Source organism: Chelmon rostratus, chromosome 3 (genome assembly GCF_017976325.1).
Source record: "Chelmon rostratus isolate fCheRos1 chromosome 3, fCheRos1.pri, whole genome shotgun sequence".
Classification (NCBI taxonomy): Eukaryota; Metazoa; Chordata; class Actinopteri; order Chaetodontiformes; family Chaetodontidae; genus Chelmon; species Chelmon rostratus.
This window is the reverse complement of record NC_055660.1, coordinates 526,841-550,174: the sequence shown is the minus strand read 5'-3', so window position 1 is coordinate 550,174 and position 23,334 is coordinate 526,841. Positions and strand designations below refer to the sequence as shown.

The 23,334-nt window shown below is 45.8% G+C and overlaps 3 protein-coding genes across 7 annotated transcripts in view; 2 read left to right on the top strand and 1 right to left on the bottom strand.

The window, feature by feature from the left end:
• LOC121627782 (CSC1-like protein 2) overlaps positions 1–4,890 on the top strand; it is a 28,868-nt gene extending 23,978 nt beyond the window's left edge. For 2 of the 4 annotated variants that reach the window (XM_041966843.1, XM_041966841.1), the window contains one exon: positions 1–4,890. In XM_041966843.1, the coding sequence (XP_041822777.1) occupies positions 1–201 (201 nt within the window). In that variant the 3' untranslated portion in view covers positions 202–4,890. The other 2 variants (XR_006008090.1, XM_041966842.1) reach the window with 2 other exon arrangements.
• Positions 4,778–19,415, bottom strand: rrbp1b (ribosome binding protein 1b). Of its 2 annotated transcripts, XM_041966839.1 has the most exons (24): positions 19,278–19,415; positions 16,740–17,400; positions 16,402–16,541; positions 16,031–16,153; positions 15,326–15,478; positions 14,800–14,918; positions 14,211–14,364; positions 13,962–14,058; positions 13,585–13,664; positions 12,143–12,180; positions 11,950–12,039; positions 11,700–11,751; positions 9,643–9,683; positions 8,435–8,501; positions 8,024–8,116; positions 7,786–7,878; positions 7,326–7,397; positions 7,008–7,094; positions 6,695–6,781; positions 6,372–6,437; positions 6,208–6,300; positions 5,893–5,976; positions 5,544–5,612; positions 4,778–5,370 (listed from the first exon to the last, which is right to left on the bottom strand). In XM_041966839.1, the coding sequence occupies exons 2-24, from the start codon at positions 17,371–17,373 to the stop codon at positions 5,332–5,334; spliced, it is 2,571 nt and encodes an 856-aa protein (XP_041822773.1). In that variant the 5' UTR covers positions 17,374–17,400; positions 19,278–19,415; the 3' UTR covers positions 4,778–5,331. The 2 variants fall into 2 exon arrangements, with proteins under 2 accessions (XP_041822773.1, XP_041822774.1); XM_041966840.1 differs by lacking the exons at positions 4,778–5,370; positions 5,544–5,612; positions 5,893–5,976 and having other exon boundaries at positions 6,202–6,300.
• A 1,540-nt stretch (positions 19,416–20,955) lies between these two features.
• On the top strand, positions 20,956–22,826 carry LOC121604157 (protein PET117 homolog, mitochondrial). Its single transcript, XM_041933592.1, has 2 exons — positions 20,956–21,113; positions 22,677–22,826. The coding sequence occupies exons 1-2, from the start codon at positions 21,018–21,020 to the stop codon at positions 22,824–22,826; spliced, it is 246 nt and encodes an 81-aa protein (XP_041789526.1). The 5' UTR covers positions 20,956–21,017.
• The last annotated feature ends 508 nt before the right edge of the window (positions 22,827–23,334 follow it).

Genomic DNA, 23,334 nt, shown 5'->3' with positions numbered 1-23,334 from the left:
CAGCAGCAGCAGCAGCAGCAGCAGATGTACATTGCCCAGGTGCTCCAGGACCCAAACTCGGACGAGCCGGGCGGTGGCAGCGGCGAAGAGGACCGGGGGTCATCCCAGGACGAGGAGATGCTGAACGGAGGGAACAGCATCAACGAGGCGGATTTTCAGTCAGGGGAGGACAGTCTGATCGCCAACGAGGTCCACCAGTAGCTGGGGGTGGAGCTAGAGGGAGGGGGCGGAGCTGGTTGAGGTTCTATACCCATACGCAACAGTTGCAACACGAAGCTGACTGGAGAACCACTACACATGCAAACACACATACACATAGACCCACACAGTTAGCTCCATCCCCTCCCAGCTCGAAGACTTGACCCTGACCTTTGACGCCGGCGCCAGGTCGCCAACATCCGGTCCAACACGTCTGCGGAAACTTGATGGACATCAAACTGTCTCCGCAGGAAATCACTGTACATAACCACAAAGCCAAAAGTTTTTCTTTTTGTTTTTTTCTCGGGGTGGGGGGCGGGGTTTAAAAATCTGTGCCTGGGCTGGATTTCATTCGTTTGCACTCGTGTCTTGACTCCTGATCCCAAAGCGGGTCGCCGGGACTCGACCTGTTGAGGGGTCAAAGCTGATGCTGACGCTGTCTTTTTCTTCGGCCTGGTGCGCTCCTCCAAACGAACGCCAGCCGTCGCCACCGTCCTCCGATGCCGGAGTGCTAAAGAAGTCGCCAACCGCCAGTTCTCTTAGTGGTAGAAGCCTTGCTTACGCAGACACATCGCACTCTCTCTTCTTTGTTCGCTGTTTTCCTCTTTCTTTTTGTGGAAACTGTGGGTCATGGTCACACATCACCTGGAAGTTTTGGGTTTTCTGAGCTGCTTTTGCTGCATGTTGTTGAAAGTGCTGTCTGGATTTTTGATGTTGCCTCCTTCAAACGATGTCATCCATTGAAGGACTGTAGTGGCCAATGAACTCGCCGGATTTCCACCCCAGTCTCAGCAGCACACCCTCCTACCTGCCAGGTGAGCGTTTTCAGCTGCCCTTTCCACTTCAGTTGGACAGCTCCTTGACCGGTGAACCACTGAACTCAACACCAGACTGCGTTCTTTTCTGCTTTTGATTTCACCTGAACTACCTTAAATCATGAATTCCTGACAAAGGGAATGGGCTGTTTGTGTCTGTGTAGGTTTAGCAGTCAGAACTCTTTTCGTTCGTGGGGAGAACTTCCAGCAGCAGCAGCAGCAGTCGTGTCGTTTGAGGGACGGTAGATGCAGAAGAGCAGTGCTTTTCGTCCGGACTGTCTGCCCTCCATGCCTGAAGCTGTCAGGACTCTCAAGGGAAATGTTTTCTGTTTGCGTGTGTTTTGAAGTGTGCACTGTCTGTGTGTGTTCCAGTAGTTTATGGTTCACCATCTGCATCACCGTGGAACCAAAAGAGCAACATCTGGCTAACAAGTTCCAGTGCTTCTCAAACCGGTTCTCAGTCTAGTAGAATTAGTTCATGTTTTCCTTCACTTTGGCATGAAAATGTCAGAAATAAGACAAATCGTGTTGGACTTTAATCCTCTACAAACATCAGCAAAGTCAGTTTTATATTAATCCAACTGAAATCACTTGACGATTCAGATGGATATTATTTCATCTGTGTGTCCTCTACCGAGAGAGGCTCAGGTTGTGTTTATCTTAGCGTAGCGGACAGATTCGAAACTGCTAGCCTAGCTCTGTCAAAGGAGGAACAAAAGCCACCTTCTAACATCTGCCTGGTTTACATGTTGGATTTTTGTTGCTAGCTAACCAGCTAGTCACCAGTCCATCCTGTCGTCATCTGGGTTTAGTTGACTAGAGCCAGGGGCCAAGTGCTAGAAGCTAACTCTAAGATAGCTAACTCTTAGAAGCTAATATTCAGGGCTTAATATGAAGCTTTACAGTTTAGAGTTAACTGTCCAGCACAGTTTATCTTCTGCTTCTCAAAGGCAAAATAAAAACAAGATCACTTCCTGAGCAACAGACCTGCTAATAACTCCATCTGTGTGATTGACTTTGTATTCTTTGTTAGCTTCGATCTTTTGTCTCTGCAATCTGAGATTTAGACTGAAATTAGCTTCTACGTCCAGTAGCTGCAGAGTTAGTCTCTAGGTCTTGACGCCTGGCTTTAGCCAACAAAACCAAGATGGCTCTTGGATGGGTGAGTGACTAGCTTGTTAGCTCATAAGATAGCTAAATAGTTAGCTAGTTCAGTTGTGATTTGGCGCTATATAAATCAAATTAAATTGCACAAGAAGCAATGGTAAAGGTAAAATCAGTTGAGCTAAGTGAAGCCGCAGCTCGTTTGTGGAGGTGAAATAAATTAATGCAAATCTTTTGTGTTGAGTTAAACTTTCTTTAACTTTGACGCATGAATTCATGAAGTAACTTTTTTTTTTTTCCTATGAACTGGTACAATCCTGACAACAAAAACGGACCAGCACAGAGAAGAACTTAGCATGTTCCCAGCTGGCTAGCATGTTAGACGTTAGCTCACCAGCTATTGTAGCTTGCTGTAAGCACCTATGAGAACAAATATTAGGTTCACAATATTTCAGACACACAGATGAGTTTTGCTGCAACACTTTTCTTGTAACGTCCTTTTTGTTTTGACAGAGCTAGGCTAGCAATTTCTCCTGCTTCCAGGCTTTGTGCTAAGCTAGCCTAAACATGTCCCGGAGGTCCATCTCTGTCAACAAGCAGACCAGAATTGGTTCTGTCTTTGTCTTGTGACATGAACTGAAGCTGAACAGCATTCTGAATGATCATGTGACCACACCTCAAAGTTCACCTGAAAATCAGGCTTCAGCTGCGGCTCGGACGCTTTCACAACGGAAGGAGGTTCACTTTCCCATGATCCTCGTGGTGTCTGATGACGTGTGCCAGCCGGGTCTTCTTTTTTCTGATTGGAGGGTTTGGAGCATCTTCATTTTAAACGACCTACAGCTGCTTTTCTCCTCATTTGTACCCACATGTCACATGACAGCGAGCTGAGCCAGCCGGCAGCGGCGTCATCAGGGGGCGGGATCAACAGTTTGAGATAGTTAACAAACGTTTCGGTGCAGTGACGCGACGACAAAACAGTCTCAGGTGTTTGTTTCTCTAAAATAATGTTTACATCCGTTTTTGTTGCTGGTTTTAGTTTTCATCATGTTCTTCAGTGTGTGTGTGTGTGTGTGTGTGTGTGCACAGAGCTGGACTATGAAAGCTGGATCCACCGGCTCACCGGCTGCTGTGGATTCCTGCTGGAGAACCTGCAGCGTCTGTGTCCTCGTGATGTTTGATGAGTTTAGTTTCCTCTTCACCTCCAGCGAGGCGTCTGCTGGCAGGTGTTCCCGTCGTGATTGTATGCACACGAAAGATGAAGGAGAGCTCACGGGATCCGGTTCTGAGGTCTGAATCTGAGTCCGGAGGTTCAGCTCAGCAGCTCTCAACCCGACAGTCTGGAAGAAGTCGTAGAGGAGCCCGGAGTCCACGTGTCTGTCACCAGAATACAGATGCTCGTGTTTGGTTTGTACCTGTTACCTTTAAATGAAGACTGAACCGTCTTGTGGTCTCTGGACTGAAAGACACAAGCCTGGGCTGAAATGGACAGAACCTGATCAATGAATCCTGATCCAGGTTCTAGATTTTGAGCAGCTCTGAAGTGGACCTTTTATTTGAGACCATTTGTTCAGTGTTTCAGTGTTGTAGTTCAGGTTTCAGGTCAGTGATGAGGTGAATATGAGTTCTGTTAAAGTCGTTAAAGAAGGAAGCACAAAGACTTCACAGCGAGGTTCTAGGAGAAAAGAACTTGAAATGTGACGTTTCTGTTCTGCTCTTCAGTCGTGTCAACATCTGAACTGGTTTCTGGCCTCATGAATGTGATCCTGTGTGTGTTAGACCACAGCTGAAGGCTCGGTTTGGTTTGAAAACCTCGTTGGACAGCGTTCAGGTGTCACGTGTGAATTACTTTGTTTAAATGTTGTGATGTGCTGCTGCACCTGTCGGACGAGGAGGTGATTTTCTTCTTCTCTGACGATCGACATCTTTGAATCAGCAGAACGGTCTCAGCAGCGTCCATCCAGTAGCTCCTGGAGCTTTTGATCTTCATCAGCAGATGAGTCACCACGTCGATTTCAAAGCTCACTCTTGGTCCGCCTGCTGATGAAGATCATGTGATGTGACTGAAAGCTGCTGATCGTCCACTGAGCCGAGCTTGTTTCAGAAACTTTCAGACGTTCACGACGGGTTCTTGATTTGATGATTTGTTTGAGGAACGCGAGGTTCAGCAGGTTTCACGGGGTCAAAGGTCGACTTGTTCTGGTTTGCTGTTGAAGGGCTGAGCTGAAAGGTTGAGAGCTGCTGCGTTCACAGACATCTCGGTGTTGTAGGAACTGAAGACGCTCTTTGAGAAAATAAGAGTCTGTGATATTTTTGTAACCTGCTGACTGAAGTATTTGATACTGAACACGTATTAAAGAAACGTTGATAGCTGTGACGATGCTGTTGTAACATGTAACTAAAGGTTTTTAATGATCAGACGCTACTTTTTGCTTTTCTTAGTTTTTTAAATCGTTGCTGAACTTACTGAAGTTGTAAAAAGACGAATGTGAACTGAAGACAGACGAGTGTGAAACGAGACATCGGCGACCGAAAATGAACGTGTGTAAAATAACGTGTAAATAGCCATTGAACTGCACTGTTGTCCTCGGAGACGAACACGACTCGGCGTCTCGTCCCACTGACTCCAAGCTAACAGCCCATTGGTCCATTTCATGCTTTTAATTTATTGCTGTGACACTATTTATTTTTACTTTGGTTTCCAGGTTGTATGTACAGTGAAACATTTGTCCTATTTATGTTACTTGATCAATAAAATTGGCTTTCATCTGTCGACTTGTCGAGTTTGTGGATGCACATGAAGTCCAAGCGAACAGTTGACCCGGGGCCCAGACCCCCAAGACCTCCAGACCCCCAAGACCTCCAGACCCCCAAGAGCTCTGCAGGCTCCAGGTTCACTTCAGGTCACTTTTTGTTTGTGGTAATTGAATTCATTGTAAATTTGTTAAATCTTGTACAAACCACTGAAGACATTTGAACTGTAAATGATTTGGAGCAGTTTTTCTTCGGGGTAGAATAATAACGAGTAAAATCATGGTGGAAGATCAGTTTCCTGCTGCGTTTGAAACACGGACGGAGAACATCAGTCAGACTTCTCGGTTTATTCTTGTGAGCTGCAGCAGAAACACGATGGAGGAGAATCACAGCATCAGTAACACATTCAGCTTCACTCGGTGTAACCATGGCAACGGGAGGAGGCGAAGTGTGTGCTGTTTCACACCGACGTCTCCTCCTTCACCTCGACTGTCACCTCCTGCAGAAACAACAGAGGGAAACGTCTTCAGTTCATATTTAATATCAGTAATAATCAGCATTATTATTAGTCTGTTATTATCAAAGGAAACGTCTCTCAGGACTTTTACTGTGGCGGTCGGACAGCGAGCACTTCCTGTGTTCGCTTTGAATTCACTTTGAATTGACAGAAACCTTGAGCGGAGCAGCAGATCTGAGATCAGCCTCCATCTTCTGCCGCAGCTCCAACACCTCCTGCTGAGCCTAAACAGCCAGAATAAAAGCCAACAGTTTGAAATCCTTCAGAATAAAAGCGAACAGTTTGAAATCCTTCAGAATAAAAGCGAACAGTTTGAAATCCTTCAGAATAAAAGCAGTCTGAAATCCTTCAGAATAAAAGCGAACAGTTTGAAATCCTTCAGAATAAAAGCGAACAGTTTGAAATCCTTCAGAATAAAACCGAACAGTTTGAAATCCTTCAGAATAAAACCGAACAGTTTGAAATCCTTCAGTGTGACTGCAGGACGTCTGACGAGACTCTGACCTGCTGCAGCTGTCTGTCCAGCTGCTCCCGCTGCTGCTGCTCTGACTGCAGCCTGACGGACATCTGCTGCACCTGAGCCTGCACCTGACACACACACACACACACACACACACGCAGGCATGAAAACCAGGCTGCTGTGGACTTTGACAAACTAATAAAGACAGAAGGTTTCAGAGCCGTCCTGTTGGTCCTCTGTTGTCCTCTGAGTCATTCTCAGACTCTGAGACAGACGAGTCCCTCATGGTATGTTTGGCTGTGCTGGATCTCGTCCTCGGGGGGGATCTGGTGTGTATTGTGTGTGTGTGTGGTTCAGACCTGAGCGAGCTCCTCGCTGCAGCTCTGAGTGAAGCTGGCCTCCTCCAGCTGTTTCTCCAGCTGAGCCTCCACCAGCATCAGCTGCTCCTTCAGCTGAAACACAAACCAAACATTAACATCCAGAATCCAACTTTCACCAGCAGCCCGAGTCTGAGAGGACCAACCTGCTGAGTGTCCTCCGTCCTCTTAGACTGAACTTCTTCCTCCAACAGCTTCAGCTGGTCCAAGACCTGCAGACAGCACCGATCGCACACAGAGTAACACGATGAGCCGCTCAGAAACTCGACTACACAGTCACCTGTAGCTGCACTTCACCTGCTGCTGAAGAAACATTGAAGCCACTAAATCTGAAGCCATCACTTCAAGAAGAAAACCGAACACCTGGATCACGTGACCTCAGCTTTAACGAGTTTCTACGGCTTTGACGTGTCAGTAACGATGAATGTGTCACATTAGAAACAGGAGATATCTGCTGTGAAACCCTCACCGTCTGTTTCTGCTCTTCAGCTTCGCTCAGTTTCTTCTTCCAGACGTCGACTTCGGAGCGCCGCCGCAGAGCCTGAAGCTCCGCCTCCTGCCAGACAGACAACAAAGTGGCTGTGAGTCGCTGTGGAACTGGCATCAGAAGAACACAGCAGACCAACACGTGGAAACAGCATCAGTCAGCTGTGAAAGATCAACATGACCAATTTCATTACACCTTCATCCTCTAAAGGAAAAAGCTTCAGAGCTGATGGACGACTGTAACCAGCTGACGTCTGCTGCAGGTCCATCAACACAAAGCTGGACGTTGTTTTTACCGTTTCCTGCAGCAGCTTCGTGTTCTGGTCAAACTCTGCCTGCAGCTCGCTTCGTTTCTTCTCGGCTTCGTTCAGCCTCGACTGCAGCTGAGCAACGACAAGCCACAAGTCAGCTGATCGCCACGGCGAAGACGTTAAGAAGCTGCTAATTTGTTTAGGTTTTTTAGGTTCTGTAAAACTTTCTGCTTTCAGGGAAAACTTCCTGTCAAATAAAATAAATAATCTGCTCTGACCGAGTTCCCAAAAAAGTTCCTGAAAGTTTTCTGAGCTGCTGAATGACAGCTGAGAGCTGAGAGGAGGTTCAGTTTCAGTTTTTACCTCAGAGTGAGACCTCTCTGCTGCACCTCTGCTCTCCTGAGCGGCTCCAGTCACAAGTTCCAGCCAGTTAATCTGCAGAGGAGACACACAGTGCTGAGTGAGGGGCTGCACCCCGAGACACCACCATCACACCACCACAACACCACCACAACACCACAACACCACCACCACCAGAGGAAACACAGTGCTGAGTGAGGGGCTGCACCCTGAGACACCACCACCAAACCACCACAACACCACAACACCACCACACCAAACCACCACAACACCACCAAACCACCACACCACCACCACAACACCACCACCAGAGGAAACACAGTGCTGAGTGAGGGGCTGGACCCTGAGACGCCACCGCCACACCACCACCAAACCACCACAACACTGATCACAGATAAATAAACTTTGGATTCAGGAGAAAACAGCAGAAGTGAAACAGTGACAGAGGAGTCAGCTGACCGACCTGCTCCGCCTCCACCGCGATGCCAGGAAACAGAACCTGCAGTGACGCCTGGAAGTCCAAACGCTGGGCAGCGATCCTGTCCTGTGCATCAGCCTCAACACACAAAGAAGAACGTACATAAACATGAATATTTTTTACAGCGTGCTCTGAGTTCATCACACTGTAAAAGATGTGACGTCCAGACGGACTCTCAGAACATTCACATTTATGTGTTTTTATCTGATTGGCTGTCACTGACCAGCGCTGCTTGAAGCTCCGCCTCTCTCTGCTCACTCAGACGCTCTGCAGTCAAAAACGCCGCCGCTGAAGCCGCCATTTTCTCCTGCAGCTCCTGAAACACAAACACGGTGAGTTAACGTGTCTTCATGTTCCACTGGTTCAGGGTTCAGACAGGAACTTAAAGGACCTGGTATTTTTACCCATTATCACATCAAACAGAAGCGATGGACATGAGTTTATGTTGACATGTCATTTTATTTATTTATTGCATTAAAACTGATCTGACGTCAGAAATCCAGACTAAACAGCATCTTCCTCACTTTTCTCAGAGTGTCAAACATTCACAGAACCTGGAAGAATATAACGTGCACGGTGCCGTCATGTTTTCTGTGACATGTGAAGACGTCTGAAGTGTTTGATGTGGACTCACGTTGCCGTGGTAACGAGCCTGTTGCAGTTCTTCCTCCAGACGCAGCAGCTGAGAGTCTTCCTCCAGACTGACAGAACAGCAAACAGGATGTCAGACACGCCTCTCCTCAAACTGAACACAAAGCTCCACAGAACTTCAGAATAGAAAACTTGTAGCCTGTTTGTGACGAGAAGCAGTCCTCCACTGCATCTGCTCAACGGCCACCGGACATCAGGCCTAATTAGCCTCTTACTGTTTAATATTTTCACTTTATTATAACATTAATGTTATTTTTATTCGTCTATATCAGTGTGAACAAACTGTTAAAAACATCCATACTGATAACTAGATACTGAACTAGAAAAAGCTGTCAGAGCTCCACCAGGGAGGCATCAGAGCTCACTACAAAACCCACGGTTCAACCACCAATGAATGAGTCCTGATCTCTAAAAACTCCTCTTCAGGATCCAGGAAGATCAGAAGGATCAGAAATACTCAGTTTGACAATCAGTACAACAGGTGACGCCTCTTATGCCCAACAGACGAGCTCAGCCTGGAGTTTCGGCCAGCGATGCTGCTGGCGGCTCCGGGGAAAGATCAGCCTGAGCTGAGCGGTTTGATGGAGGCTCCACTGTACAGAGGACGGAGGTGGACAAGAACTGATGAACTATGAACTATGAACTTTTGGGGGTTGACAAGCTAATCAGCGATCGCTGTCAGTGTCAGTGTTACATCCTGTTTTATGTTGAAAGAGTCTCCTCATGTGTCATCTTTTGCTTTACTTCCTGTGTTTTCCTTCAGTCAATGCCAGTTTGTCCTCCAGTGTTTTTGGACCTTGACTTGTTTTTTTTTGTTGGACTCTTGGCTTCTACGGGACTGACTAAGCCTCTTCCACTGATGAGTAGTGTTAGATGTGCCCATTTTCCTAAATTCGTTAATATATGTGGGACGGAGCTGATGATCACTGAGTTGTGGACTGGATCAGGATCGACTTGCAGTTTGGTCCGGCTGCAGATCGAGGTCTGGACTTAGGGAGGCACAGCTTTGTCATTTTTCTTGATTTCTTTGGTGCAAAAGATATTTGATAAACACTGATCTGTTTTTTTTTTTTACTCTTAAAAAAACACATAACTTTATCAAGCCCCCAGCAGCAGAACCCCACAGTCAGGGGTCAGTGAGTAAAGACCGCCAGCTGACAAACGGTTGTTTAATCCAGGTGTGTTTTTTACCTTTCAAACGGCTGTTCAGACTCTGTCTCACTTCCTGATCCCTGCAGAGGAGAAGCAGCAGCTGTTAAAAACATCATCAACATCTGGAGGGAACTGGAAGAGTCCACGTTTGATGTTAAAAGGTGGGTTCAATCAAGGGTCCCAGGTCATGATATTATGCTAACAGACTGAGGCTAAAGCTAACAGGTCCCATGTCATGACATCATGTTAACAGACTGAGGCTAAAGCTAACAGGTCCCAGGTCATGATATCATGCTAACAGACTGAGGCTAAAGCTAACAAGTCCCATGTCATGACATCATGCTAACAGACTGAGGCTAAAGCTAACAGGTCCCAGGTCATGATATCATGTTAACAGACTGAGGCTAAAGCTAACAGGTCCCAGGTCATGATATCATGCTAACAGACTGAGGCTAATGCTAATGTTAGCATAGTTGTTGATACTGTACATTATTCAAAGGCTGTTAGCCTGAGTGCTAACTTTATGGTCACAGCAGATAAACAGCGTTAGCTTCTTTGGTTGTGATACAGTGAAACCACATAATGTGAGCTGAATGGAGAGTATTCGTATTAAATTTGGATTTTATTTGGATGTAACTGCCAGCGGTGGTGCATTTGAAGCCACATTACACCGGTTTTAAAATCGCTGCGTTGGCTCCCCGTGTGTTTCAGGATCGATTTTAAGGTTCTTTTATTAGTTTTTAAATGTCTTAATGGTCTTGGGCTCACTTATTTATCTGACATGCTTTTATCAACCCTCGCGGGTCCTGAGGTCCTCCGGCACTGGACTTTTAATTATTCCTAGAGTTAATACAAAAACCCACGGGGGGGCTGCATTCAGCCATTACGGCCCTCGACTATGGAACAGCCTGCCGGAGAGCATCAGGACCGCAGAGACTGTTGATGTTTTTAAAAGGAGGCTCAAGACTCACCTTTTAGTTTGGCCTTTAACTGATCTCTTTTAAACTTTGAATTCTTCTATTATGTTATTTTTACTTCTTATATTTCTTATGACTTCTTCTTAGTTATGCACTTTATCAGTATTACATTTTAAAATCTTATTACTTTTATTACTTACTATTTATTAGTTATTTATTTGTCTATTTTTCCTCTACATTTGTAACTTTCTTAAAGCTTCTAATTTTTGTGCATTATACCTGCTTTTATCTTTAATTTATCTGGTTATTTATCTATTTATTTATTTTTTCTTTAGTCTTTTAATTTCTAGCTTCAGTGTTTCCTCATGTGGGGGCCTCCACACTGGGGTGTATGCCCGGTCTGCCCACGGGGGCCGGTGCTTGGAGGCCGCCTGGGCCCGAGGGACTTGGGTGGCTCTGCATTAAGTGCGGAGTCTGCCCCTGTCCATCGGCGTCCGGGTGGTCTCTGTGGCGGCGCCCCCGGTGGCCGCAGGCTGTGGCGCTTCCCGGTGTGGATGGCTCCCATAGCTGTTTCCTCACATGGTTCCTCAGTGCCCTGCCATGTCTCAGCACTGTGTGTGTGTGTGTGTATATGTGTGTGTGTGTTTTGTGAGTGTTTGTGTGAGCGCATGTGTGTATATCTGGAAGTGGGATATTGTCTGTCATATTATGCTTTTATTCTCTCTGTTGTTGTATTCTTTTATCTTGTGAAGCACTTTGTGTTGCATTTTAAATGGATGAAAAGTGACATATAAATAAAGTTTGATTTGATTTGATTTGATTGTGCCAAGAGATGACATGTCTGTAGTTCTTTTCACCAAGTGAGCGTCAGAGTCAGAAATCCCTGATAACTCTGACAAAGAATATATGAAGAAAGATATGATGTGAATGCAGAGTCACACTTTTGCTCTTGAGTATCCCACTAACTACAGATCCATGTACACCAGTCAGTAAACGACATCAGTGTGACAAATGAGGATATGACAAATAAGACAAGAAAATAGAGAATATGTGACCTATTAAAATAACCTAAAATAGATTAAAACATGTAAACTGTGACTTTGAAGACAACATGTCACCGCCTCTGGAACAGGTAAACCAGCAGGTAAACTGTGGATCAATCTTTAGTTTCAAACTTACTTCTTTCTGTGTCTGACCAGCAGGTTCTGCTTCCACTTCATCTTCCTTCACTCTGAGGACACAAAGAAACAATCACCTGTATTAAGCTGCAGTTCCTCTGTTGTTCACTAGATGGTGCTGTTATCAAACTCCATTCAAAAACCTCCAACTTCTCTACAAACACGTTCAGCAGTCAGCAGATCACTGAGCGAGGATTCTACTTTATACTTTAAGGACACGACATTTGTTTTGTACTTCTTATGTTTCCGACCTCTGTGACTGTGATGATGTCAGCAACTGTAGCTCCTCCCTCAGCTGAGTGAGCTCCGCCTCCAGAGCGACGACCTGGTCGTCTCGCACACTGACAGGAAATCACAGAGGAAGTCAAACTACAGGCCGTCACAACATGTGACAGCTGACAATACAGCCATGTAACAACGATAATAAGATGAAAGGTTTCATACCAGTCCTTCAGCTGCTCCGCTTCAGGTGGGCTGTCCACCTGCAGACACAAACGGGTCAAGACTGACGGCAATTTGATAACAGCTCAAATTCGCATGTTAAATTTCAGTAGTGTTGAACTTTTGGACGAGGAAGATGCAGGTGAAAATACTTCCATGAGTGAATCTGGTGATAGCAGCACTGCTTTGAAATATCATTTTCCATTCTTATGAAGTAAATGTAATGATTTTAATTCTCCAGCAGGTGGAGCCTCAATGAAATCCTCCAGATGATGTCATGGCCTCTAACATAAGCTGCTCTTGTTCCCGATAGCATCATGAATGCAGAGATAGCTCGATCAATGTGCAGTACGCCACTAAGCATGTTGCATAAATCAGAAGATGTCCTTCTTTCCTCATCACCTGACTGCCCCACTCATCCACACCTCTATTCCCACTTCAGTTACCTGGCCTTCTCCACGCACTCCTCACCTGCACCTCATTACTGAATCAACCTTCATTACATTTAGCAGCCCAGACCCTCCGTTCCTCTGCTGCTGTTTGTTTGTTTGTTTTTTGATGGTGCTTTTGTTTCTTGAATGTTTACCTGGACCTGCGTCAACTGCCTGTTACCTGTCAGTACCTGTCTGTCAGTACCTGTCTGTCAGTACCTGTCTGTCAGTTCCTGCCTGTTACCTGTCAGTACCTGTCTGTAAGCTTTTTTCTTCATTAAACCACTGGAATCAAGCTGCCGTCTTGACTGTCTGCATTTGGGTTCAGTTCTATGTATATGATGAAAAAAGGTTTGCATATGTATAAATATAAAAATCATGAATGGTCAACAACATTGAAGTCTATGTACTTCAAGTTTTCTAGGTTGTAAACAATACAATAACGTGCAAAGACATTAGAAGTACTGCACAGAAATACTGAATGCGTGTGCATATATGGAGTGGATGTTATGTACAGTACATGCATGTATGTCTGTATACATGATGTTCAGCCTGCAGGTTGATATCGACAGTGACAGTCCATGATGATATGTCTGATTTAACTGATGGCCTGTGCACAGAAGTACTGACGCATTAACACGTTGACTTGGCATCATCAAAGGTGTTACAGTTTATCCTGAGGGGAACGTGAATGTCTGAACCACATTTCATCACGATCAGTTGGTCTGAAGTGGTGGACCAACCAACCACAGAGCCACGCTGTTAGCTAGAAAACACACAGGCTGGAAAACTGATCAAAAACAAGAAGAACCAAATCCAGTGTTAAATGCTTTCAATCAGCATCAGTAACTTTATGAATCTCAGCAGCCGCAGCAGAACAGGCCGGTGCTTTAGTTCAGAGCTGAAGGTCTTTGGTTTGTATTAGCAACATAATCAAAGGAGCTGACAGCATCGTTACAAACAGGTTCATCAGGACACAAATCACACGATGAAGGTGTGCACTCGGGCTGTTACCTGGACTGCAGCCTGGTTCTCCAGTTGGGACTTGAGAACCTGCAGCTCGGCCTCTCTGGATGCCAGCGCCCCCCTCAGCTCTGAAGACAAACAGCAGAAACAGCGGCGTCACGCATTTCACTGCTGCTGATGAGGTTACCGGGTTTCTTGTACATTAGGATGTGATGGATGAAGGAAAGGTTTAGTTCCTGTGATAAGAGTTAGAGGTCAGACACTCTGTGTCTTTACACTCTAACAGCTTCAGTTTAACCTTTAATGTTGGCAGTGACAGTAAAAATGAACGACTAGACCCTGGCACAAACAGAACTCATACAGCTAACAGTTCCACTCCCTCTCCCAACAGGCTGAGTTAGCTACGTGCTAACAGAAACACTGACCGCTGAGAGCGGCGGCTTCCTGGCGCGATGCTTTCAGCTCCGAACACACTTCCTCCAGTCGCTGCTGCAGAGCTCGCTCAGTGTCTGCATGGACCAGCTGCACACAGAAAACACGGATCACATCCTGCATCCTGCAGCTTCACTGCTGCTTAAATACAGAAGTCACTATTTCAAAGAAGACGAATCTACAAATGCGGTTGGTGAGTTTTTTTCTCTGACATTTTACAAAAACAGTTCTTTATTTCTGACCTGGGCTTGAGCCAGTTTTTGCTCGGCAGCAGCCATCTTGGCCTCCAGGCTCTTCCTGCGCTCCTCGTCGGACCGCAAAGCGTCAGTACGCTCGGTCAACTCCCGACCCAGACGGACACTGTCCTGCCGGAGACGGGCCAGCTCTGCATTCTGCCTGCAGGGAGGGTTAGAGTTAGACCAGATGTTAGAGGGAAGCTGGTGGACCAGTCCTCTGTAACTGTGACATCATTTTAACAGTCATGGACATGAAGTTCACAGAGTCCAATCAGAGAGCGTCACTGTAAGGACAATCCAATCAGAGAGCTTCAGACTCTGTTGGTGTGCAGCTAATGACACCTTCATGTCGTACTCAATCAAAGGGAAAGATTCCCATGTGTCCCCCATTGATTCCCCCGTCCTGAAGACAACTGAACCTTCGACCACTGAACACTGACCGATGGACTCTGGTTGAGGTGCGCGGTTGTTGTTTGTTGGTTTTGTTGCATTATGAAGCACCAGCGTTATAAAACTGGATAAATCTCTAGCGTGGCTGCTGCAGCTCATGGTTACTTCACCAGATGACTAACCCCCCCTGGCTTCAGTGCTTTACCTGCTCTCAGCCTGGCTGGTCGCCTGGTTCAGGGCATCTCGCAGGATGGAGTTCTCCTGCTGCAGTCGGGCCAGCTGAGCATTGGGTCCATTCTCCAGCTGCTCCTGCAGACTCCTGATCTGTTACAGTTTAACAGCAAGTTAGCTAAACACACTGCAAACACTGCTAATCTGTCCCATCTAACAAACAGCCACAACTTGAGACTTGAGGCTTAAATTCAACATCAAAACAGCTCTGAAAGGAAAAGGTTCACATTTTAAATTCAGGTACGTGACTGACATACAACTGACTTGTAATGTCGCTGAAGGCTTGTGACTCGACTTGGAGCTGCCCTCAAGGATTTGCCTTTTTTTTAAGTTTTGAGACTCAGACTTGCCCCCGAGAACAGAAGACCTAACCTGAGACCACCCTCAAGGAACTGAGACTTGGTTTCATAAGATTTAAGACTTGAGGTGAACATGGTGGACTTGAGACTTGCCCTCAAAAACTTGAGACTTGACCTAAAGTGAGCTCAAACAAACAATACCTTCTGGTTCAGCTGCTGGACATGTTTCAGGTGGTCTTGGTCAGCAGTCTGCATTCTGGTCTGCAGGGCGTTGACCTCCTGAACCCGAGTGCTCTGCTCTGCCTTCAAACGAGCTTCCAAAGACACGATCTTGGATTTCTCTGCACCAAGTTCCTGGAGAAGGAAACACAACAAGCCCAAGTTTGATTCTCTTATGAGAAACTGAAGGTCTGAAGCAAACATGTTAATATTGTTCACTGCTGTAAAGGGTGGGTGTGAGTGCACATTCAGAAGTAAGTTCTTTGACTAGAACCCAGTGATAACTGGCTAATGATTATTAGCCTTGTTTCACAGACTTATTTTAAGAAATCTCTGTCTAGAACATTTGTATCTGCACCGATTTTCATGTCTTCCAACTGACTTGTCGTCATATCTCAGCACCTTCGGAGGCGTCCTGGTACTGTACACATGCATGGGACAACTGTGCAAAAATTAGGAGCTGTACGCTGCTTTCTGTCAGGTGGAAGTAACTCCAGTTACCCACAACGACCAGAGCTTCATGATGGTGAGCCCCGTGAGAGTGCAGAGGAAACACCAGGTACAACACAAACACTCCAAAAGTCTGATTATTCTGATTATTCCTGTTGCCCTAATCATGGAAGTGCAGTTGATTGAGTCTTGAAACTGAAGACACCTGACTGGCGGTCTGATGGCTGCCTGGCTCACCTTGCTGAGCTCTCTGACGCGGCTCTTGGCTGCGGCAGCATCCTCCTGCTCGGCGGTCAGCAGCTTGTCTTTCTCCTCCAGCTTCTTCTTCAGAGCAGAGAGTGGATCTCCTCTCTGAGAGGCCTTAAAGTCACACAAACACTCAACTTTACCAGCTGATCAGATATATTTAAAAAGCTTTGCCAAGTGGAAAATCTTTCACACTGAGGCTGCTGTCCGGTCATGTCGGTTGGACAGAAGTGGTGGAGTAGTTGATATGTAAGTGCGCACACCTGCAGACCTGATAACAGTTTTAAGTTTCTAATAAACATCAGACTGAATGATGAAGATTCATTCAGTCTGTTGCAGCTGTTGTGACTGTGTTTATCTACCAGTTGCCAGGAGTCTTGGTGGACACCGGCCTTCTGGTTTAGGACCTCCATGAGTTTGTGTATCTCGCCAACGCTGAGCGTCCTGTTGGACACGGCGGACAGCAGCTCGCCGTATGGTAGCACAAGGGAGGAGTCGGCCACTGGTAGAAAAAACAGGACAAAACTCAACCCTCAATGTTCTAACGTTTAATCCAACTGTAATCAATAATATAGAGATTATTTTACAGAAGAACATTAGCACTGTGGCACGTCCGAGGTTCATACATGTATCAGTTTCTCATGTTTGGATGACCCTTGTTGTTCACTTTGGTAGAGACACCTGTTCATAGTTTACGCACCTTGATCAGGTTTGTTCTTGGACTTCTTCTTCTTGCTCAAGGTCTCTTTGGTTTCTTCAGTTTTGTCAGCAGACGGTTCTTTAGGGACAACGTTCACTGGAGAAACATCAACCACCGGCATCATGGCCATGACCATAACTTCCTTAGCAACGGTTTCCACCACAGCAGCTGGCTCCATCTTGGCTGACTTTGTCTTCTTCTTCTCTTTTGTTGAGGGGGATGGAGCAGACCTGATAGTGGTGGCAATAACCACAGTGGGTTCTGGTTCTGGTGTTGGTTTGGGTTCATGGACAGCATCAGGCTGAGCAGCAGGTTCTGGATCACATTCTGGTTCCGTGCAGGTCACCACCTCAGGCTCCTCACCACTGTCACTACCTGGTTCTGGGAGCTTCCCATCGGGCCGGTCCTCCTTCCTTTTGGCTTTGTTCTTCTTCTCCAGGGTCTTGTCCTTCTTCTTCTTCTCTGTCTTCTGGGTCTGTGTTTGGATGAGCTGGTGGCGTTGTTTGGCCAGCGCCTCTTCATACGACGTCTCCTTCATGGACAGCGTGGAGACGAGAGCGATGCCCACCGCCGAAAGGATCATGAAGCCTCCGAAGACCATGAAGCCGAGTGTCTGCGGGTCGGAGACGTCCATGGCTGATCAGAGTGTCGCACAGGAAGTCTGGAGATTAAAAAGGGACATTTAGGGTGTGGTCTGAAGAAAAGCTAAATCTTCTTCCAGCTCTGGAGGCGGAGCATGAGGACTGCAATCCACCCAAGAATTTAGCTCACAACAAAATATCTCAGCTAATATAAACTAGACTGTCGTGATATGTCCTGATGAACCCCACGATGGTTCCTCTTGTGTGACCCTCAGAACAAACTTTAGCTCCACCTCTACAGATCAATCACGATGGTTTTTGTCTGGACTGTGGCTGTAATGAACGCTACAGCCTCTAGGGGGCCCTAACAGAGCCTTCACAGTGGAAATGATGTCAGTCTGTGTCAACTTCACAGAATCTGAACCCCCCGGTCCTGCAGGACATCGCATCCAACAGCTTCTGTAACTCTCTGAAACCAACTACCTGAAGCCTGAACTATCTGACTCACAACGATACATTTCTGTGTGACGTTTAAACCTCCATCAAGAAAATCAGTTTTGAAACCGCTCTCTGACATCATGTCCTCTCTCTGCAGTGATTGGTCACAGCTGACCAATCACTGCAGAGGACAGGCGGGGTTTGAACTTCTCTCTCCAACTTCTCTTTCACGTCTGAACAACAACAAAGTGCAAAACTATGAATTTATTCAAGGATCAGGAGGTAGACTGAGCCCATTTCTGAGAGAGTGAACTCAAAAAGAGCTTTAGAAATGGCCACACTGTGGCGCTGTGTGCACTCCACTATCCACCATCACCACCGACATCAACAGACATTTAAAAAAGTCTCCTTTTACTGGAAATCACTCCTTTATTTGGACTTATTGATTTTCTGGCTGCTTGTTTACCTGCTGATCACTGACTGGAGGTCAAAGTTCACTCAGCACGACATGGTTCAGTCTCAGGCCTCATTCAGGGACCTCTCTTCAACTTCAACACATTTTAACCACAAGTTCAGAATTATAATCATCACTGAATTATCTTTAACTGAACAGGAGACTCATGTTCTGAACAATTAGCTAATTATCTTCATTATCAATTAATCTGTCGGTTATTTTATTGATTGACTGATGAAGAGAAATCATTTGATAAAATATAAAAAAAATATTAAGAATATATACACGACACACGCACACACACAGACATGCACACACGCGCGCAAACACACATGCACACGCACACACAGACCGTCACACGCACGCACACACATGCACATGCACACACACAGTCACGCACACACACAGTCACGCGCGCGCACACACACACACATGCACACACAGTCGCTCGCGCGCACACACACACACACGCACACGCACACACACGCACACGCACAGACAGTCACGCGCGCGCACACACACGCACACGCACAGACAGACACACACAGACTGTCACACGTACGCACGCACACACACGCACACGCACAGACCGTCACACGCGCACACACGCACGCGGCCGTTATGTAACGGGTCTCTCGGTGACTCTCGGCTGAATGAAGCTGGCTCCGGTGAAGCTTCAGTTTGTTTCAGCAGTTTCACCTTTTTCATCGTTTCAAACCGGTGACAGACGGACGCAGTTTGTTCTTTGTGTTTTTGTCAGTTTGACTGTTTCTGCACTGAAGAACAAACGTCAATCACTCCATCAGCGGACGTGATGGAGAAACAAGCCGCAGGTCACACGTTTCATTCATGTTTCAATGAAGATTTGATGAATTTTCCATGAAAACCTAAAAACAGCCTCACATTAAAACATCCTGTGCAGTTGAAATCAGATTTTCATCATTTCTGAGTGTAGAAATAAAACATTTTTCATCATTTTCACTCTGACACAAACAGCTCAGCTTCAGTTCAGAAGCTTCAGTCAAATTAAAGCTGAACAAACGACTTTTAAGGAGTTTTTCTCACCTCAGCTCAGTCTGTCAGGCTGCAGAGTCGTGGCACTTTCTCTGAACGGGACCAGAAGCTCCGCCTCCCGCCGACAGCCGGGCTCCTCATTGGTCAGCGGGGGAGCCGTTCAGAGCACGCCCACTGGCCTCATGGGGGCTGTAGTTCTCATGAGAACAGTTCTGTGGGACAAAAGATGTGTGTTTAGACTTTTTATTCAAAGTTAGTGCTGATGAAGTTATTTTTATTAGAAGTTTAAAAAATTAATAGATTCTCAAACAGAATTAATAGAAATATAACTGACTGACGCTGAACATCACATGACCTCTGTCACAGGTGTAAATGGTCAGATGGACACCTGGCCGCCGGGTCTCCGGACACAGAATGTTCACATAACGTGACGTCACAGAGCATCACACAGAGTGATCAGTCCGCTGATCAGACCAGTGGAAGAAAGAACAAACAAAAGAGGATTTAAACCATCGTGAGCTTCACTGAACGCAGCAACCATGAGATGAAACGGACGAGAGCTCAGACAGGTGAAGCTCACCTGCTGTCAACAAACACAAAGAGATCAATAACATGAAGCTGATGTGTGTCAGAGTGGAACTGAGAGCCAGCACACACACACTCACACACAGACACACACACACACACACACACACAGACACACACACACACACACAGAGGACGAGGAACAGAACTGTCCTGATCAGCACCAACACAGGACATTCATACTTACAGGTGAGGCTGAGCGTTCAGGTGCTGCGCTCTTCCTCCCTCAGAGAATCACACCAGTCACAGCTCAGAGTTTCAGCCCCTCTGACCTACAGGCAGGATGTTGTATGTGAGGCTTCACTAAGAGGACGGGGTGTCTCCTTCCTCATGTTGGCCTGGAAGGAAGTGAGATGGCTCAACAGTCATTTAAACCTCATTTACACACAAGTAAAGAAAGGCAGAGGTCAAACTGTCATTAAGGACTATTTGTGCAGAACACTGGGACTGTACCACAGGAAGACGTCTCACTGAAAAACATGTGGTGGAAAACAACCAGGTCTAAATCAAACAGTCCACAGAGACTCCCTGCTGGACCCTCAGACACAGGAAACTGACAGAATACCCTGTTTACTCACTGTGCTGCCATCCACCCCCCCAACACAGTCGAGAAGTTTGCTGACGACACTACAGTAGTGGGTCTCATCTCAGATAACAACGAGACCCACTACAGAGAGGAGATACACCAGCTCACCCAGTGGTGTTCAGCCAACAACCTGGTGCTGAACACAGGGAAGACCAAGGAAGTCATTGTGGACTTCAGGAGGTCCAGGAAGACGGATCAGGCCCCCCTCCTCATGGACGGAGAAGTGGTGGAGCGTGTGGACAACATCATGTTCCTGGGCCTCCACATCACATCTGATCTTTCTTGGTCCATAAACACCTCCCGCCTGGTGAAGAAGGCACGACAAAGGCTCTTCTTCCTCAGGAAACTGAAACTTCAGAATATTATGCCTTTATTTGTTTTGTTAAGATGGCTTGTCAAACCACAAAAAAAAAGAAGAAGAAGAAGAAAAGAAAAAGAAAGCTGTTTCGTGTTGTGTACCTGACCTGCTCGGTAGATGCCAGAGGAGGGCGCTGATTGACAGTTTGTAACACAAACGACAGAATCTTTACGGAGAAGAAGAAGAAGTGGGTGAATGAGCTAACAACAGCGGGCAGCACAGCCAGTTAGCAGCTGGCCAACGTGAAGCTAAAGTTAACGTGATGTCGACAGCCTCCAGGGTCGTTCTGGGAGTTTCTGTGGTTCTGACTTTGAGCACCGTGGCTGCAGTTCACCTCAAACAGACCTGGGACAGGCAGGTAAAGCGGTCCGAGCCGAGCCGGACTAACGGGAACAGAACTAACTGCACGGCTAACGGCTAGCTAAGAAGCTGTGAGGGAGTCGGTCAGGTTAACGGAGGTCACAGGAACTAAACGCACAGTTTTAATGTTGTCAGCGAGCATTAAAAGATGACGGTGCTTCGTGTTTACCGGACAAACTGCAACCTTTTATCTTTCACTGAAATCAAACCGAGAAATAGAAGCACAGCAGCTCAGTCTGTGTGAAGCGGACTACAGCAGTTAGCCAAAACTTCCGGTACCGTTTTCAAAATAATGGCGCGAGACAAACGTTTGTGGATCTTTTATGTTTTCAGAAAGAAGTAATTTTACACAGTTAGAGGTGGAAGAAGTAATCAAGTTTTACTTCAATATAAATACTTGTTAGAAACAAAAGTCCCACGTTCTAACTTTGTCTTTGGTAAAAGTATATAAAAGTGAAAATATTCATTATTTTCTTAATGAACTGATGAAACACTTTTCCTATGAAGTGTCTTATAAGATATATATTTAGATTTATTTATATATAAAACACAAGAGAAGGTAACAGCACAGGATTGAGTTATTAGCTGATAAATTGCTGTAATGATCAATAATTTGTGAAAAAACTCAACAATCAATTTTCTGTCCATTGACTAATTGATGAATTGCGTCAATGTAACTCTGTTCTACAGAGTGTGATATCAGACAGACAGAGGCTGTATTTACTTGTTATATCACATCAGTTTGCTTATTTGTTCATGCAATTAATCTATTTTTTTAATGTTATAAACTCTTCATTTCAGATACTCAATATCATTTAATCACAGATGTCAGCGGACAATAACAGAAACCCTGTAGATGAAGGCAAATGCTTTCAGGTTACTCAGGGATGAAAGTTTCTTTTTAGCTTTTTAAAATTAAAGTTGGCTCATCTGGACATCGCTTAATGTTTATTATCATTTAATTTCATTAAAAAGTACATCTGATCTGCTTTTTTCATTTAACATTTAGTGTTAAGTTAGTCAAATGTAAAGTTACTATATTTTATTGTAACTTTATATATATATATATATATATATATATATATATGCGACTAGGGTTTGATTGGGTCATGTTTGATTCATTTATATTGCAGTTATTTATCTGATGGACGTAGCAGATTCGTTTTGTATGTTGTTCAGGTTGAAGCGCTCGCAGTCAGGTTACGAATAAACTGCAGGATCACTTCAGAACCAGACTCATTCCTGCCATGTCCCATGTGGAAGTGTAACTTTATTTTGAAGGTCAGCGCAGTAAAGTGAAGAGTGTTTCCTGCTTTGTGTTGACTTGACTGAGATGATGTGTGAGACTCACAGTTTTACTGTCCATCCCTCCATCTGTCTGTCTCTCTGTGTGTCCTCCAATTCGCACTGCCACTGTGAGCATGTTAGCATAGTGCTGTTAGCATTTAGCTCAGAGCACTGCTCTGAGTCAGAGCTGTTAGCATCAGTGCAGACTTAGTTTTCACCATTATTAATAATTAATCATCTAAATGTTTATTATTGGATTTGTTTTGTCCTGCAGCGTCTTCACGAAGGTGTAATCAGAGATCTGGAGCGGTTGGAGCGGAAGAAGGAGAATCTGAGGCTGCTGGAGGAGCAGAGGGCTCTGACCAGACAGCTGGAGGCGGAGAGACAACGCAGAGAGACAGAGCTCCACCCACAGGACCAGTGAGACAGGTAAGTCCTCTGAAACATCTGTTACAACATGGGCAGGGAGGCTAATGAAGTCCAGGTGCATTGGAGAGCAGAACACAACTTACTGTCCACCAGAGTGGAAGAATGTCTTTTGACCCTCAACTAAAAAGCACTTTTTAAAACAAGTGTGGCAACAAGACGCCATCAGCATGAAGTGCAAGACAGTGTCCAGATAGACGCCCTAAAACCAAGCATGAGAGGCCGGGCCTCGCTGCAGGAGGAGGCCGGGCCTCGCCGCTGCATGTCGGTTCTGACGAGTTTCATCATGTTGAGAATATTCAGCCAAACATCCAGCTGAGTCCTGTCAGGATGTAGTTTGTATTAGCTTAGCATGAAGCACTACAGGGTGAGGGGAGGTTGCAGTGCAGGCAGCTGATTGGATATTAAATCTCACAATCTTCATAATAAAGCATAATCAACAAACCTTTAACCATCAGATCCAAGATGAGCGAAGTGGCGACATCTTGGCTGCACCACCTGTGGCG

Bases quoted from the DNA above. Each gene is read 5' to 3' on its own strand.
- rrbp1b (XM_041966839.1), bottom strand. From the start codon at position 17,373: ATGGACGTCTCCGACCCGCAGACACTCGGCTTCATGGTCTTCGGAGGC. The intron at 13,665-13,961 runs GTCAGTGTTTCT...GTTTGTCTTCAG, and splicing joins GGAAGCCGCCGCTCTCAGCG to AGCTGAGGGGGGCGCTGGCA. The intron at 12,040-12,142 runs GTATGAAACCTT...ATTTCCTGTCAG, and splicing joins GCGGAGCAGCTGAAGGACTG to TGTGCGAGACGACCAGGTCG.
- LOC121604157 (XM_041933592.1), top strand. From the start codon at position 21,018: ATGTCGACAGCCTCCAGGGTCGTTCTGGGAGTTTCTGTGGTTCTGACT. The intron at 21,114-22,676 runs GTAAAGCGGTCC...TTTGTCCTGCAG, and splicing joins AACAGACCTGGGACAGGCAG to CGTCTTCACGAAGGTGTAAT.